The sequence below is a fragment of the Ixodes scapularis genome, unplaced genomic scaffold (genome assembly GCF_016920785.2).
Source record: "Ixodes scapularis isolate PalLabHiFi unplaced genomic scaffold, ASM1692078v2 PGA_scaffold5__190_contigs__length_132052651, whole genome shotgun sequence".
NCBI lineage: Eukaryota > Metazoa > Arthropoda > Arachnida > Ixodida > Ixodidae > Ixodes > Ixodes scapularis.
The window spans coordinates 131,898,695-131,917,012 of NW_024609880.1; the positions used below are offsets into that span (position 1 = coordinate 131,898,695).

Sequence of the window (18,318 nt, forward strand, 5' to 3'; positions counted from 1 at the left end):
GAATCCGAATCATGACCAGACAACGCAGACTGGAAACTTGTAAGCCTGCGAACTTTGCTTAACAATCGCCGAAATGGGAAAGCAATAGGCGCGGTCAAACGGGATCATTTTTTTTGTAAGTTGTTATTTAATAAGACAAGAATGAGTCGTATACTTGGACGCGGCCGACGCTACGAGCTGATGGTACCAATTGGAGATCATCAGAAGATCATGGTGTTGGTCATGTTGGTGTCCTCTCATCACCGAACCACTCAGAAACAGAAAAGGCCCGGTGACGTGCGCTTTGGACGCGGCTTGGGAGGTCCAATGCCATCGTACCATCGGCTGCGTCTCAGCGTAAGCTGAAACCAACTAGAGGAATTACCTATCACTTCTGGCTCGCAAATGCGTTGGGCATCAGTTTTTGTTTTTGTTTTTTCACTCTTCAGTTTTGTAATAACGCAAGACCATGCACTGGTCGGGGCGGATATCTTAACAGTGAATGCACGAAAAGGGGTATTTGATTGCCGACGGATTAAATACTAAAATAAGGTTAAATAAGTAACGAGATATATGCGATTAATTGTCTAAAACTGTAGTGAGGAATGCACCTGTTTCAATCGTGAAATATTAGGTCGGGTCGTGCAGGTCTGTTTCTCTTCAGTCAGACTCAGAGTAATTTACGGCATGAACGTACTCCTTTCTAAGCTTTTCCTGCGTAAGACGTTCCCACAATAATTGATATTTTCTCTAGTCTTTAATGCTTACTTTTTGTAGATTTTATTTTTACGCTGACTGCCGCAGTGTTGGAGGTAACGCGTCAAGGCCTGTCCAAACAGGATACTACAAAACCCGCCACTCCGGCAAATCGTGCCGCGCTCTGCCGCGATCCGCTTCCGGCCGTCGGAGGGAAATTTCCCTCCGTCAATTCTTCCCGGGGGGAAACTTCCCTCCGTCAAATCTCCCCCTCGCTTCCTCCACGGCGGCCTTGTTCTGCTCATCACGTGGGTCCGGAGAGCCACTCACACGCTCTGTTGGCTGTCGGTCAATTGCTCAAGGCCTCCGCTCACAATACGGAACCGCATCGGACGCCATCACGACGAAAGTGAATCTCGACAAAGAAAGCAGATCCGAGGCGGGCGAAACGCACCCTTCGACGCAGGAATGTCCCAAATCCACCCAAAGCCGGACCTCCTTGGCCTTCGAGCCGAGGCGACGGCGGTACGCGAGGGCGTTGGCGAGGTGAGACAGACGCAGGTGGCGTGTGACGTCAATCTGAAGAGGAGAGCAGTCGTGATCGTAAAAATTTTCACGACTCCTGCAAACATTTTCACGACTCCGACAGACCGTAAAAATAGAAGCGTCCGCTTCGATTTTCACGACTTGTCGGAGTCGTGCGTTTTGTAGTGTCCTGTTTGGACACCCCTTTACTAGTAACGACGTTACTGGTAACGCGTTACATTTTTCGCTAACGCAGTAACGTACTCGTTAGTATTCTGAGTGACTAACGAGTGAAGTATTTCCGTTACTTTTTTACGGTATCGGCTGTCAAATTTCGTTACTCGTTACTCGTTACTTTTGACCAAAACTGGTGAAATCCTGCACGAGCTTATCTCAAAATCCTGCACCAGCTTATCGCTGCACGGAACCAGCATCCGTCACAGCAAAGTTAAAAAAAAAAAAGAACTCACTTCTCGAAGGCGAAAAAAACCTTCGGCTACCAGCTAATTCCGTTCAACCTCCGTTTTCTTTTTTTTTCTTTTTTCATCCTGTCACCACCCACAAGACTTGAACGAACGACTGCGTTACAGCCTCCTCCCCTCCCTCCTCTTCCCACCCCCCTGCTTTGTGCAGCAGAAGTAAACAGCGGGGGGGTGGGGGGGGGGGGGGGGGGGAGCCGTGGAGAGACATCCGTTTACAACAGTGGACAACTAGTGTCGAAGCAATTTGCTCATTTCTCTAGTTTAAAAAAAAGAAACACCCTTTGTGGAATATTTGTACCCTCGCTCTCCCCCTCGCTGCCTGAAAGTTCCTGACCCACTTTTGTACACAGAAGAATCTTTCGCTTGATTAGTCTTTAATTCCCTAAGGTCATGATAAAAAAAAAAAAACGTTTTAAACCTGGAAAGAAAACTTACAAATACGAAGCCTTTTTTTTTATTTTTTTTTTCCACAGAAAAGCTAAGAGCTACTGCTAGTAAGAGGCAGCAAGTGATTATAGCCAGTGTGCTGGTAACCGGTGTCCTGTTCCAGATAGTGAAGTAAATCAGTATCTGGTAATAGTATGAACCGGACTGTTACTAAAACCGGCGTACAGATGAGGGGTGTTGGTTGGCTGGTTGTGTTCCAGCAGTCCTCGTTCGCATGCTGTAGTTTATAAAAGCCGATTGACTAACATCTCCGACTCATTCTGCGCGTGAGATAGGCATGAATAACGAAAGTCCGTCGCCATGGCCAGCAGGTCTGAATGAAATGTATCAACTAAAGGAGACAGAATCAGGTAATTTACAGTTTCAATGCCTAATCTGCATGCCGAAAATTAAGCTGCTTCGCGCATCAAAACACTATGAAACCACTCTGCAAATTTTTATCTTTATCCAAGCTTGTTAAGGAGTCCTATCATACATCTCTGCCAAACATATGTACTCGAACAGAAAAGTAACGTAAAAGTAACGCAAAAGTAACGTTCGTTATTTTTGAAAAGTTACGGCAACGGTATATCGTTACGTTTGTAAAAGAGTAACGTAGCTCGATAACACGTTACTTTTCACCAAACTAACGAGTAACGCTATTTCGTTACTTTTTTTCGGTAACGGGCACAACACTAAGTCCTTTTCTCCGAATAAAAACATAAAAAATTCAACCAGAACCAACCCGAGGCGGTGCACACGAGCGAAGCTCACGCAAAATCGCATGAGCCAAATCAGCAGATAAAGCTCGAACAATTAGCGCAGCACCGCCGAATACTTGATAGCGCCAATTTATTCGCAGGCGCAAAAATACGCGTCACAACATTCTCCAAAAAAAGAAAAATGACCGGCGAGCCAGGATTACAAGGTGTCCAAAAACACACTTTCTAAAAAAGAAAGAAAATCAAATCGTTCTTATCGTGCTTTTAAAGAGAAATCGCCAAACATTCTAGTTTCTAGCGTCTCTGCCCAAGCTCAAGAGACAGATATGCTCTCTTCGCGTACAATAAAAGCGAGGTTTTCAAGTTCAGCGCCTCTTATCCTGGGAACAAAGCCATGCCTGGCAAAGTTCCCCGGGAATCATGGAGATACAGCTACTGGTGTGCACCTTGCATTCATTGTGGGCCGACTCCGGTGTTTCTTGCTGGTTGTCTTCGAAGGCGCACTTGGTCAAAAAGCGCGTCGTTCGGTCCTTCGGGGAAAGGCTGTAATCCGTGCCAACTTGGGGGCTTCTCGTCAACGACGCTTTATCTCGTGACGTTCCCCGGGAATCATGGAGTACCCGTTCGAGAGTGTCTACTCAATTGGTCGTTTGTTCCCGAGAAGGCACACTTGCCCAAAATATGCGCCGTTCACTACTTCACTAATTGATATTCTCGTAGTAGCGAAATTCAACACTTTTTCTATTATCAACCAAGTCGCAACATAAAAAAAAAAAAAAAAAACTCAAATGGAATTGTATATCGTATTTACTCGAGTAAAAGCCGCACTGTTTATGAAGACAACCTGAGGGTTGACTTTTTCGCGGAGCACGCGGATTGCCAATCACCGCGATCGGCAGCATGACTGCAGCGGTTTACAGGACAGAGATAACGTCTTCGCGCGAAGATACCATCTGTAAAGAAGGTAGTGGTATGGAGAATCGTGTTCTCGATCTGGTCATTCGCTATGCTATTTATGCGCAACGCGATGCTTGCCTGTATATGTGTTCTGCGGGAAGCAGGGGCAACGGCCTTGTTCATAAATAGTGCGGCTATTATTCGAGTAAATACGGCAGTACTATCACTAGGATGCATATTTCATCTGTCGAAAGCTATTCCTCATTTAGGCCGTGTGAAATGCGATACTTTCGGTACAAAAAAGAAGCTTGGGAATTTAATAAGAAGCTTGTACTTTTTTTTTTTTGCATCTTTGGCGTTGTTAAAGTTTGTGCCCGAGAAACAGTCTAGAGTTCGAGCAAGTTTCAAATATTGTAGTCGTGATACGTATCATTTTTATGCGCGTAAGCACAAAAAAAAAATGTAAAGTGGCCTTTCCTGTATAGGTTATTCAACCAAGCAGATATTGTAGTCGTGATACGTATCATTTTATGCACGTGAACACAAAAAATGTAAAGTGGCCTTTCCTGGATAGGTTATTCGAGCAAGCAGGGGAGGCCCATACGCCGAGCGAGTTGGCGATGGAATGAACCCTCTCCCAGGAAAACTGGGAGAATGTATTTCTGACACAGCTGCTTACTATTTTCATCGGCGCACCCGTTCTACTACATTTTTCGGGAGCTTCGTAAAACTCAACATTTTTCAAACTTAAAATTAATACAATTAACGAGAGAAACGGGCAATAATTCACAAGAGACAATTACGTGTATTACCCGAGGAACCGAGGAAAACAGTCGTACGGGGCTGATAACTTCCCTCGCTTAGTGTACATCCCCCATTTAAGGAATATTGGGAGAATTTTCGGTTATTCGATTCGCATCACGTAGATTTTATTGTTTTTTGGCCGATTACGCCACTTCAGGGGAGAGATGGGGCAACTACTGTTTGTCTAGGAATCTTGGGACGATTTACTATTGTGCAAACAATATGAAGACGCTCCGCTCCGTTCGGCATCCTTAGAAATGCTCGAAACTCACTCTATAGGATCGTACGCGATTGTGCGTACAATAAATCAATAACACCCAGAACACACCCGCACCTGAGAGCTTTAATTCGCATCGCCACTTACAGTTGCTGCTGGATAGTAACCGAATTGTATGGCGTCTTGATAGAGTACGAAGCGAGTCGTCGCTGGCCACTATCACAATCACTTCTATTTGCCAATTCAAAAGAATGCCCGGTGTAATATGCGGTCTTGAATCCTGCGTTTCATAAAGTATCGCCTGGAGTTCGGTTGTAATTTGTGCCACTCACTCGAAACATTAGGGTAAAATGCATCGCTGGTGCAGGGAAACGTGTCACACTTCACCGTAGTAATGTTTTCTTTAAGGTTGATAGGCATCGTATTGTAAGTTAGCTCGCGCGCTAAATAACTTGTTACGGGGTGAATCATCTACTGATCCTATTGTCTAGGCTAATCTTCGTTTATATTTGTAAACTTAATCCGATGCCGTTAGCGAAAGAACACGAGAAAGCTATCGCGAAAGCTAATCCACTTTTTGTGTTCCGGACAACGGTGCTTTGATCGTTAACCGGGATACTGCTGCCCTACGAGGTGCCTCGCGTTTTACTGATCTTCCGCCTCGCAAAAATATGTACCCTGGACATTTTCCAAAAATTAGGCTCGAGCCGAATTCGAGACATTCCGGGCTTGCGAAGAGAATTCGCCGTAAGTGTAGATTTAAAGGCATAAAGCGGTCTTTCCCTTAGCCTATGTCGTGCTGCGGGAAAAAACGCACTGCGGGGCGAGGGCTCATGCGGCAATTAATTATCGCTCTGGGAACCCGAAAGAATGCCGTTAAATGTTAGCTCTCGGTGCATTTTGACAGCATATAGTCTCTACTTAGTATACCTAGGGGAACATTCTGAATACCGGATGGTTGTTTCGCGAGAACTACAAAAAGTGGGACTTACATAGGGCTCTATGGGAGCGATAACACATTTTTCCTCGGGAACCTAGGAAAATATTCGGAGCGTGTTGAAAAATTATCCCGTACGTATTAATCGCGCTTATCCTAATAATTCCGGGGGAATTTTAGTTTTTTTTTTATATTAATCGGGTAGATTTTAGGGTTATTTTGGCGATCGCGCACGCCTGCCAAGAAATGGCGCGAGTGGGTCATGCCCCGAAATCTTGGTGATGAAGTTGGAACATGTCAAAGCTTGCCTGGATTCGTCAAGCGGGCTTTCCCCATCACCTAGCCACGATGCGGAGAAGCGACATTCGCAGAGCGGATATTTTCGTCGGGAGGATGCTCGGCTCCAAAGACGGCAAAACCGTCCGTTCATCCATGGATCCTGTTATTGAATCTGCGTACGAGTTCGCGAAATCGAATGTTAGCCTTAGCAATTTTTTAAATCCGACTTGCGGGGAAGATACTGAAAGTCTCACGGGGCTTTTATGCATAAGCTCATAATCGGACCAACAAAAAATGAAAGAAACCAACAGAAATGGTGGGCGATTCATAATCACTAACGCCGATTGTGTGTCTACAGTAGGTTATACTGGCTTCTCAGTTGTCATACATTGTTGTGCCGTCTACCGAAAGTCGCCTTGCACAGTCCACGGAACAACCACACTGTTCTCTTTAAGCGGAAAGACTCTCTGTTTGTGTCGATGAGATGTATTTTGTGATACCTCCATCGCTCTTTGCATTCATGCTTCGATTTCTTAAAAGCATCGAACACTGCATTGATTCGCATTGATGTGTAATAGAGTGTACGTTAGTGCGACACACGGATGCCCAAACCTGACCCAAGCTAGAAAAAGAATGTTTGGTACAAACCGGAACCGGCCCATGCTCGTGAAACACTCTGCGCTGTGTGGGCCAGCTTTTCGGTGCGGCCCGCGCAGTGCTCCAAGCTTATCTCGAGCTAACATGGATGACGTTTTAAGAAAGCGCGCCCTCTTATTTGTGTGGCGCGAAGATTGCATCTGGCTCGAGGGCCTCGGTGAAAAGATGCCTCGAGCAGGCACTGGCGGCATCTCTGGCCAAAGTCCGGTCAGCAAATGAGTGCGGGGTGCACGTGTCTCTCGCGCACTCGAAGCGCGGGCTTCTTGTCGGGGACAAAGGCGCAGCCAATCGGCCGGGTTTTTGCTCGGCGAGGAGCGATTTGACGGATGGCCGGCGCTGACGGCTTCATTGCGGCCCCGTTGGCTCCCTGACGGACCCCGCTGCTGCTGCGGGGTCCGTCAGGGGGGCCTCGCAGCTGCGCCGCTCCCTTCGAACGCATAATCTCCCCGGCGGGCCCCGCTTCGGCCGATTTTTGTGCTCCCGCTCGGCTTACGAGCTAATGTGACTGGCAAGTGGCGCCGGCCCTGACCATAATTCAAGTGCGGCGCCAGCCCCGTCGAGTCGGAGCGGGCCCAGCGCGTAAACGGTGCAAAGCAGACGACGCCGGAAGGCTCCGCGAGAGCCGGCCGAGAAAGGATGGCCCCGGGTATTCTAGCTTTGCGAGAAGCGAATATTCGCGAGCGAGTCTTAAAACAACTAACGCTGGAGCGACTGACGACCTTGCATTCGGCCTCATTGAAGGTCTCGTCATTGCATTAACAAAGAGGGAAACATAATGTTTACAAATCATAATAGAGCATACGCGCTAATACAGGCATGGTTTGGCGGTTTATGATCACCTTAATTCTTCTCTCCAAAATTGGAGAGGTAAATTGGCGCGCGCAATATTTTTTCGGGACGTAGTTCGACTCTTTTGGAAATTCGCTGGTTCCCTGCTTATTAATCTGTCTTATTCGAGCCCAACAAATTCACCCGAATGTATGTGTACCAGTAGCTTCGGCCAGCCAGGCAACAGGTTGCCCAGATCACGTCCATCATGACCGTCGACAGATTTTCCTGGCTTTCTCGAGAAAGATCTGTTCGGAAACGGTGTTTGGGATTGGGCTGTGGTCGATGTTAAGAATTCCGGGGATACTCCGCTTTCCAAAGCGAACGCTGGAGAGAGGAGCTGACCCGCTCCCCGGCGTTCGCTCTGCTTAAGGGGGAACTTGCCCCGACCTGTCGCCGACTCTGGTGGCTCGTTTTTCGCGCTTTTACCGGACTGCGTGCCAAGGAGTACTAATCAACGGCATTGGGACTAGAAGACGACGAGCAATTTCTTTCAGCCCTCGAACGCCTTTGAAAGTTGATATCCGAGGCAGGAGAGGCCACGGAGCTTCTGGAAAAGGGGTGCCGGGATTGCCGGCGGACAGGCGGGTGGTCCGAAGCCTTGCCCGGGGGGCGCCGTGTCGTCCCGGTTTCGCACGGCGATTAGAGCGGTCGCCGCCAACCCGACACCCCTGGGAAGCGGGGAATGCGCCTCTGCGCGGGAATGTGTCCCGCTCACGTGTCGGTCGCGTGCGAGTGCGCAGGTGCACGGGCTCCGCTCTCCACTCTGCTTTGTCCGTCTCTTCCGTGTGGGCTGCGCACGCAGGCACGCCCGGTCCCGACGCCTTGGATTGACCTGCGCTGGACGGCAGCTAGAGTGCCTCTTGATACGCGAAAACCCCGACTGTAGCTCTCCGTACAGTCAGGCAGGTCGTCATCATCCGCGCACCGTTGTACGCGTATCTCGTATTTCGTGTCCGAGACGCGAGCATCGTTGGCGGCTCCGACCAAACAAATGCGGTCGAGTGTCCAAACTTTCCAAAGAAATACAGATCTTGGTGTAGAATCGTATAAGCCGCCAGTTAATTGTTTATTTATATAAGAATGCTCGGAAAACCCTATTATAGGGCATTTAAAGAGGGATGTGACGAAGAAAACTGAATAGTATGAAAAGCAAAAGATACTCCTCAGGAACGACAAAAGTTATACACTTAAGGAGGATATAAACATACATAATGTTATACTTAAATTGTGTTCCTTTTAATTATTTTTGCCGAGGGACTGAACGTCTCGACCGTCCTCCAAGCACCACTTCTCCATCCGCTCGGGACCCGATTCGAGTCGCGAGAAACGCCTTGGAAGAGCGCAGCGGGAGTGTGGACAAGGGTCCGTCCAGGAAGAGCTCACATACGCACGCGCAAAGAAACGAATAACTATTCCTAAAGGATTCGAAGGCATGCCTAGCCGACGCAGAAAGCAGCCGGTCTGATGGCGAAGAGTGGCCTAACAGTTCTCGGCCCTAACCGGAGGCGCGGTCCGGAAAAGCGGCCTCGGAAAATCCCGAAAGGCTCGGCTTTGGCCCGAGTCATTGTGAAGCGATTACGAGCTGGGGACGTCCCGGAAATTAATTCTTCCGACGCCCGGATTAGGGCCATCGCGCGCTGCGGCCGCTAAGCGTGCCGAATCACGGGGCCCCGTGCCGGCTGCGGGCACGCGGAGTCACGCTGGCTGCGGGCCTGCCCATTCGAGCGGGGAGGGGGCGACAAGCTCGGCGCCGTCCGACCGAGCTTGTTTGCATTCGATCCGCGCCCGGAAAAACCCCGTGACACGCCCGGCACGACAGTGGCACGCTCGGCCCGCGCCTGGATACGTGCCGTACACGAGCGGCTCGGGGCCCAGCGGACATCGCTAGTCGCGGGCGTGTCGGTGAAGCACCTCCAGCCGATGTAGTCCCGAGAGCGCCACAAACTAAAAACAAACTGAAAAGAGGTTTCGTAAAGCCCCGCTCGGGTGTCTCTGGCCGTCGAAGGGCGCTGCTGAGCACGCCGAGAAGAAGCCACCAGAGCGACCTCCTGGCTTTCTTTTCCCTGCTGGCTGATTCTGTGCCAGCATCGTTCGGGCTCATCGGCCGCCAATACTCGTCTCGTGCTCGGAGCTGCGCCTTCGCTCGCACATAAACTGAAACGTCTCGTACGCGGCCGTCGCCATCTTGACTGACAGGACGTCTAGTCGAACATCGTCTACTTCTATATATTAATTCCGAAACTGAAAACAAAAATTAAAAATGGGAAACCACACATAACGACGTTAATTCGACACCGTGCTCGTTCGTTGTTTTTTTTTTAATCTCGATTTTGTTATTACGAAGCCAGTTTACCAGCTTGCCTGTAGTGTGCTTTTCCCTCGTATTGTTTAGCACGCGCCAGGGTATCGAAAGGTGTTCACTTTTTCAGCCTATGACTCGGTCCTGTCTCGCGTCGAGCATATTTATCTTTATCGGGATAAAGTGACTCGGTATAGTATTGTATTTTTATTATTTCTTCGTATTTTCATAATTGATGCCCTTTACCGGAACCACTTGTGGGGCAAGCACATCTCTCACAAAAATTGGTACGACTTTCGCTCCGGTGGACTGGAACTGCACCGATCTTTTTTTTTTTTGCAGTTTTTGCGTTTTTTTACTCGAATTCGCCGCGTGCGTTCCAGCTTCTTGACTGACACACGATGCGAACTAAGATACGTTGTCTAAATCGCACCTTACATAAGTGCGCGTCCCATTAGCCTCTCCCCCCCCTAAAAAAAGAAGTTATTTTGACAAACTTTAAGATATCCCTTTGATCCCGCGGATAAAAGAACCGACCCATCGAACCTCGGTAGTTCGGCAAGGTTTCGTCCGTCCGACCAGGTCTCCTGGTGGAGAACGTTTACGAGAAGCCGGACGAAGGCGCCTAGTTTTGACGCGTCGAGGGAATGCCGTCGATGGATCAGCGACACCACTGAGCGTCGACGAGGGCTCACGTTCATCCATCGCTCGCTTGTACCTTCATACATCCAGGTTTCGTTTCACGAACGGGCGTTCCCCACCATCTCCTCAGAATGGGTTGAGCTCGAGCACGTCGTACATTTAGCGCAAAAATGGAAGCATAGCGAGCGGAGGAAAAAGAGCCAGCTGCGTGTAGCCAAGTTCACTGGTGTAACTTGCTTCAATTGATGTCCGAGTGGAGGATGTCCAAGAGCCAGCATCCCGCAAACTTGGCTCGAGTTCTTGGCAAGATATATGCACTAAAATGCTTTAATAGAAAAAAAGAATTGGCAGCGCCTTCAAAAGCGTCTAATGTATGAAATGAGGAGCAGAACCTAGCAACGACGGTTTTCATACGAGGGGGAGGGAGGAGAGCGAATCGGTGTGTCGCGTGTACATTCTTCCGCCAAATTTAACGTGACGTCCATTTCCTCCGCTGATCTGATGTTCAAGATGCGAATTTTCCCCCTAAATATTTACCGGGAAACTGAGTTGACGGATAGGTCACGTGCCGTCGATTCCCTTGAGGTGTATAGGAGATATATTTAACGTGAAAGGATTACGTGCTTAGATATTAAAAATAATATTATTATTTTCCTCCTCGTAGTTTGCAAAGAAGAAGAATCCAGGAATCGAAATTGCCGTTGGACGACGTCCAGCGTCTTGACCCACTTTGGAACAACAGCATGTACTGGAAAAACACCAAAAATACAACTGTTCACAAAATGGCAAGATTATGCATACTGTGTATATACTCCTAAAGAAAAAAAAGAATGGTTTTATAACGAGAGCTAAAAAACACAAGACGAGTACAAAACATGACTTCACCATCGATACGCGTCAAAGCGCACTGGGGACCATAGGAGCGAGGTATTGAACATTAATCTGCTTGTAATACGATTGTAATGCTCCCAAAATTAAGTAGTGCTCAAATCTTTCAGGTCCTCGCCGTCGCGAGTGGCATATATATATATATATATATATATATATATATATATATATATATATATATATATATATATATATATATATATATATATATATATATGAGGGTGTCGAACCGGAACCGAACCGAACCGAAAACTGGAACCGAACCGGTATTTTTTCCGGAACTAAACCCGAACCCGAACCGTTATATTGTTATCGCGATGAACCCGAACCGGAACTGAACCGGAAAAAAAATAACGGTTACCGGCTCATGTCAAAACGGTTCGGCCACGCGCTGTTGACAATGAATGTGCTTTCAATGCCATTTGTTTTTTAAGTGCTGTCAACTGACGCACACCTCGCTTACATATTTTTCTTCTCCACTCAGTCTTAGGAATGTAAACGCTGCATCCATCAATCTTGACAAACGCTGCATCCGTGAATCTTGACATAGGAACCAGTATTGCGCTGGTCGCGGCTTGCACGGAAAAAAAATAATTAAAAGGCTGTGCAAAAAAAAAAAAAAAAAAAAATCGCGTCACGGGATTTTATTTTTTTACAATCTCGTAAATCCTAAATGCTGCTGCGTGCTCATTTCATAACACGTTTCTAGAACGCGCGAGTTCTTGAAGCTTGCTTCCATCGGAATGAGAAAAGAAAAGGCTGTGGAGTTTGATAATAATGCATCCGGTTTCGTATAGGCACTTAGAAGCTAACATATTTGTGAGACAGCGAACTCTTCTATTTTAATATTTATCCTATTACGTCCTTCTGGCGTTGCGTTCGGTGAAGTGTTTTCCATATTCCGTATCTTGTTTAATGAAAACCTCTTTAAGGGTCTAATTTGAGTTACCGAAGGCTAGTTCAAATAAAGAAAGCTGTATTTTCTCCCCACTGTTTCTTCAATTGCTTACACGCCGAGGCGGCGAGATAGTTAGCGAGTTCTACTTGTAAGTGGGTTTGTAAGGAGGTCGCGGATTTTACAGCTACTGCGTCGGACCCAATTAGATGAAGTACGAATGCGTAAACGTCGGTGAGGTAACCTTTGAGTGCACATAAAGAAACCATTCCTGGTAGAAATCCCTGAGCCTTACACTACGATGTATCCCGTTTCGTATGTGCTGATTTCAGATGTTTTATTTGTAATTTATTTTGATGTTGGAATTTGTCATCTATAATTTCCGAATCGGTTCGCGGATCGAATTAATCGAACCGGAACTGAACCGGAACAAAATAAATTTACCTGAACCTGAACCGTAACCGAACCCGTATTTTTTTCGGTTCGACACACTGATATATATATATATATATATATATATATATATATATATATATATATATATATATATATATATATATATATATATATACATATGTTTTTTTTTTTAATTTAGTCAAGGATGACAATGCAAACGATAGAACGGTCTTGGCTCATCGGCAGGTGCTTCCTTTACGGAGAAAGCAACATCTAACCACCCTTAAAACAAAAAAACCGAAAAAGGGAAAGAAAAATAGTTCTCTCTACCTGTTTTCATCTCAAGAAAAAACGAATTTTGCGCATTGTTCCTACGCTGCGCCAAGTAGTAGTTCTGACGAGATTGGGTTATCGGAGGAAAAAGCGATAGTTTTGGCGTTTGGAACGCCTTAATAAGAGGACATGTATCTAATCTACAATTCACATAGATATATCTTGGTTCTCTACATCAAGAGGGAAATCAGTAATGCTCCGCGCGGAGCCGGACTTTTGTTTTCTACGGTTCTTGAAGTGAAAACGGGTGTAGCGTCTCTCGATTCAAGGGGTGGAATGCCTCCCTTTGGCCCCCGGGATGGGCATCACATGGTAACAACGTCATGGCCTTGCGCAGAGGCGCGCTGACATCGCTCAGGGATGTGGGAGGCTTGGGCTGGAGAAACGCTCCCCGCTTTCGCCTGGGATCTCTTCGCAATTGGCGCTACTTTGCTCACTTGTCTGGTGAAAGATTGTGTTCAGCTGGATACCGGCGGTGGCATCGGGATCGCCTCACTTGTGGCTTGCACTGGCTCGCGCTGTTGCGCATTTCGTCCGAGCCTCCTCTCTACTCACAAAGACCTGGCAGTTCGATGACGGAACCATACAGTGCTCGGTCGCAGATTTGGAGCACGAGGATCTGGTAGCACGGAGCATTCATCAGGGAGTCCGGTATTCAGCGCACAGCATTTGCAGCGGCGAGGACCCGAAACATGATTCTCCAACCCGACGAGAAAAGAAGCGGTAGCCCGAGGAACGCGAGGAGCACGAGCGGACATTCCATCGCTCGGGACAAGTGTGTTTCGGCGTCTCGCCGCAGCGGGGCGCCCGTCACATGACTCTTGTCTGCCGCTCTACCTTTTCACTTTGGGGGCCGCGTCGCGTGACGATCTGCCAGGCTTTGTCAGAATAGAGGTGGTCCGAGGCCCCCGAATGAGACCTCGATATTTATCAATGCCGTCCTCAAGCCGCTCCTCACACTCCACGTTCTTTTGGACTCCGTTCTTTGCGTCGCATCAACACATTCGAGAAGCAGCTTTTTCTTTTTGACCAGGAACCAGTCGTCGTCTTGCACATCTACCAGCCTGCTGCCCTAATCGCGTATCGCCATTTCATGTACCCCTCTATTTTTCTCGTCAGCGCGCACCGAGTTACCGAGCTTATAGAGTTATTAGAATTAGAGGGCTCAGCTTGCGCTAGTGTCTACGGGACTTCCGGTTGCAAATTGAAGCAGACAGCATGCAGTCTACATTTCCAGTCTTCCTGTGGATTCCTAGGGGAAAACGTACGTGCTATTTTTTTCTTCGCCAGAAATAAATGGAAATCAGCGTAGTTTCTTTACTGGTAACGGGTACTATGCAGTTTGATTTACATTATAAAAGTGTAATTCGTTTATTTAATGTTTTTTTTTTATTACTGAGCGATGTTTAAGTTAGCAGAAATTGAGGCCCGCACAGGCATTACATGTCAATAAAAGCGACGAATTCAAGCAAAAAGGACAACAATCGGATTCATTTCAGAAAGACAACACTCGGTTACTGCTTAATTTTGATTTTTCATGTAAAGTTTGTTGCTAATCTAGTAAGTGGTCTTCGTTACATAACACCATGCTTCGTTCTTGTCGTCTGTTATGATTATTTGATTTGGCATCCTTTTGGTGTTTTGTCTAGAGTGCCTTCATACACACGCGCGCTTTTGCTTGAGTGGTGACATCTCAGCCATTTTTCCGCCCAATGTTTTTTTTATGCATTTTGAAGTGCGCGCAATCCGGTGTCACTCAGCTCGAGCGCGTAGCTTTGGCTAATGCATAGACGCCATATTACCGCCCAAGTCACGCACCGACTGCACGAGAGCGTCACGCGCTGGCACATTCAGGGCAACAATGGATGTCTTCACCCTGAGACAGACAGACATGTAGGCACCCTAGTTTTGTCAGAGATCGGTGACCGAGGAGACTAGCGCACACCAGCTCGGAGCACGTGGAGCGAAAGCTCGCGCTGCAGAACCCAGGGATCCTCGGCTCAATCCCCCCACCCCTGCCCGTTTCGATCTGGATGAGCACCGTACCGGCGTGCAGTCGTGTATCACTACTGCGTGGTGCACGTTAAAGATCCCAGGCGAGCAGTCGTGCTGCACTGGCTAAATTGCTTATCTACAGTGGGTAACAATGTCGCCATGTTTTGGCAGACCAAACTCCTGCTGTATAAAAAATTAAGTAACGACTAATTTGTTTGTTTTTTGGTGTTTTGTCAAGCTGATTCCCTCTGTGTGCTTCATAGCATTGACTGCATGAGTAAATACGTGCCCTATAATAGCAGTCTGCAACGTCAACACGTGTTATCCATCTGTATTGGGCTATTGTAGCGCAGTGTTCGACGCCTAAATTCTAAAAAAAAAAAAAAAACGCTATGAATGACGCATATTTTTGTACATCCTATTGTAAATCGTTCCAAACTTTTTATTGGATCACAACACTAGGCAATATTTGCCCTTATAATCGAGCGCGAAGAGAAAACGCATTTGCGTTTTCCCATAGGAATGGATTACCGGAAGTCAAATTTAGACTGCTTGCTGTCTGCTTCAAAATGCAACCGGAGCCGTTTATGCTGAGAGAGTTTGGCCAATGGGTGGAGCTTGTTGCCAGGTAGAACTAAAGTCCCTTGATAAAATTCATTCAGACAGAAACACATCGAGGGGCTTTAGGTAGAACTAGATATGGCAGCGTAGCCGCCAGAGTAGCGCCACGCTTTTCCCTGTGCCGCCTCTCACCGCGATTGGTCGCACACGGTACCATAGCAACGAGCCGAGCTGGCACCGTGCCTATAGACCTTTCCAATGTTTACAAATCCACAGCTCAGCGTGCGATCTCCACAGCTCAGCACGCGCGTGTGCGTCGCTTCGGAAAGCGAGCAAATCACGCGCGATACGCACGAACACTGAAAATGAAACCGGCCAGCAGCCCTACTCGTCACGTGACCTCGCAAGAGCCGTGATGTCTCCGGTAAGATGGCAGCGCCCTGAGCTGGTGGATACGAGTTTGTTCGGTGCGCGGTAGTCGTGATGTGCCGCAGCTTGCCGACGATCTCGGGCTTCTTCGTGCTCTCTGACGTAGGTATAGACGCTTTCAGCGCGCGCCAGACTGAGCCGCCATAGCCGACCTTCTCTTGTCTTACCGAGATGCCGAGTCACTGAAGCGGGCGTTGACAGGTAAGGGCCTGTGCTAGGCAGAAGGACACAGTAACATTTAAAATGGCTGTAACCTGTCCTGCTGTGGTAATAATGAAGTGGAGCGAACAGAATAAGAGGGAACAAAAACTGAAGGTCGTTAATGGCGGCGCCCATGCACAGCTGCCTGAAAGCGTCTATAACCTAAAGATCTGAAAGAATGATAATTTACACCCTTTCTGTGCAAGATCGCTCTGGATTTTAGCACCTGTGCGACAGCATCAGTCATATCACAGTAGCGGTGCTCGGATTCCCGGATACGTTCGACGATGGATAAGACTTTTAGCGCGCAATTTTCGCGTACTCTTAGCTTTGTTTCAACGTTGGAGTGTCTGAGAATCGATGCGAAATCTGTGCGTCGCATGTTGGACATTGGGGAAGTTGTGTCAGGCCCAGCTAACCGCATAATAACTAACTTTTAGCGAGGAAGCTCCTGCTATGTTTACGTTTTGTACTAATCAACGATTTTACAATATAGCTTTTGGGATAAAATTTTCGCATTTTTCTAGCTTTCTTTGAAAGTTTGAATTTCTGAAAATCGAAAACGGAAGGTATACGTCGCGTGTAGGGCCTAGGAGAAGTTGTTTCAGCTCTGGGTCACCGAATAATCACAGCAACTTTTAGCGAGGAAGCTCCTGCGATCTTTAACTTTTGTACTAATCGAAGATTTTACGAATTGGCACTTCTGAAGATTTTAATATACCATGCTTTCTTTGCAATAGCTTGTATTTGATCGCAGTGTGTTTTGGTTTGTCTTTTCAAGTGACCAGCTGGCGTTTGCTCAAGTGACGTATATGAAATGTCCTGCTATGTAACTATGCATCAACGCATACTATTAAACTTAGATGCTCAGAGGTGCGTTCGTCTTTGTAATTAACGAGTTACAGACACAATTATTTATTACGAGTGTAACATTTATTTTCTGTAGCTGAGCCCGTTTTGTGCTCCTTGATGGTGCTCCTTAATGCCGGTGTGCTCTGACGTTATCATCGTGTGTGTATGGCTCTAACAATCCTCTTTGCAATGCCTTCGAAGGCCAAAATGACGTCAGCCATCCCCAACTCACGTATTGGACACGAAACGGCGTCACTCGGACGTATGCGCTCGTCAACAATCAGTTCGTCGACGAATATTTGAATTGGCGTTTGTGGCCAATGAGTGCCCTGACGGAACTTATCATAGCTTGCGAATGCCAAGTTTTATGGTGTGCTTAAAAAGCACGGTGGAAGCTTGGGGTCATCGCACCGGTGCCTTAGCATGTCACGACCGCGTGATTTCACAGTTCGCTTTTGAGTTGAGAATTACAGCCAAGGAAGAATAAGTTAAAACACCATTTCATGGCTCCTTTAACACGGATATGTGTGCTACACCAGACAAAAATAGTACCTTTTCGAATGCCGGTGAACTTCCAGACGGCCACTTGGCCTGTCGCCAAGAGCACCTCAAATCCGGCGTCCGTCTCTTTTGATGGCGTTAACACTCCTCTGGAGACCACCATGCTTTTTGGTTGAACCCCGTCGGCTGTTCGTCGCCCGTACGAGGGTGAGACCGTCGTCGACGTCGCTCCTCGCCAGTCTGTGAGAAAATCTCATGTTGAGCGGATGATTGGGTCTTGAAGAAGTATGATGCTAACCATACATTCGCTTACTATGGGGCAGTCGAGCAGCAGTCATGTCCCGATGCAATCGTCCTGTCGTGGCCGGCGCAATCAGATTTTGTTCCATCAGAGCCAAGTCCGAAAGTATAAGGACGGTGCGTACGTCCCACGAAGCGGCCGCCATCCCGGCGACGCGGAAAACCACTCGCCCTGTCCGTGCACATACGATACCTAGCAGCTCTCGCCGCCCGACAGTCCCCGGGCTGCTAATCGTCTCGCTTCCCAGAAGAAACAGGCACCGTACAGCCATGCCAAGCGTCTTTTACAACTTTTCAATGAACGAATAGAGATATCAACTAGACTAAAAAAGCTGCCGCCCGGAGTCGCTAGCAGTATACGGTTACCATGACAACCTCCCAGGCCCAAAATGGAGATCACCACTGATCTCTATGACAATTGCTGGATCGCGCTTCCCCGCTTGCTCGCTGCAGCGCAAGTGAAGCCACCGGGCTTCACTCGCTTGGGATACGATTTGCCGTTTTTGCTAGCCTTTGCTGCGGTTTTCCAGCGTGCTGACGACACGTTTTCTACTCGTTCGTCGTCATTCGCCGA

The 18,318-nt window shown here is 47.6% G+C and overlaps 1 protein-coding gene across 1 annotated transcript; it reads right to left on the bottom strand.

The window, feature by feature from the left end:
- Nucleotides 1-10,631: 10,631 nt before the first annotated feature.
- Nucleotides 10,632-18,001, bottom strand: LOC115318531. The gene is made up of 4 exons (XM_040220716.1): nt 17,758-18,001; nt 17,496-17,684; nt 16,100-16,104; nt 10,632-10,718 (listed from the first exon to the last, which is right to left on the bottom strand). The coding sequence occupies exons 1-4, from the start codon at nt 17,888-17,890 to the stop codon at nt 10,632-10,634; spliced, it is 414 nt and encodes a 137-aa protein (XP_040076650.1). The 5' UTR covers nt 17,891-18,001.
- Between the last annotated feature and the right edge of the window lie 317 nt (nt 18,002-18,318).

Coding starts and splice junctions, on each gene's coding strand:
- LOC115318531 (XM_040220716.1), bottom strand. CDS start 17,890: ATGGCGGCCGCTTCGTGGGACGTACGCACCGTCCTTATACTTTCGGAC. Junction 17,685..17,757: donor TGCTGCTCGACTGCCCCATA/GTAAGCGAATGT, acceptor ATTTTCTCACAG/ACTGGCGAGGAGCGACGTCG.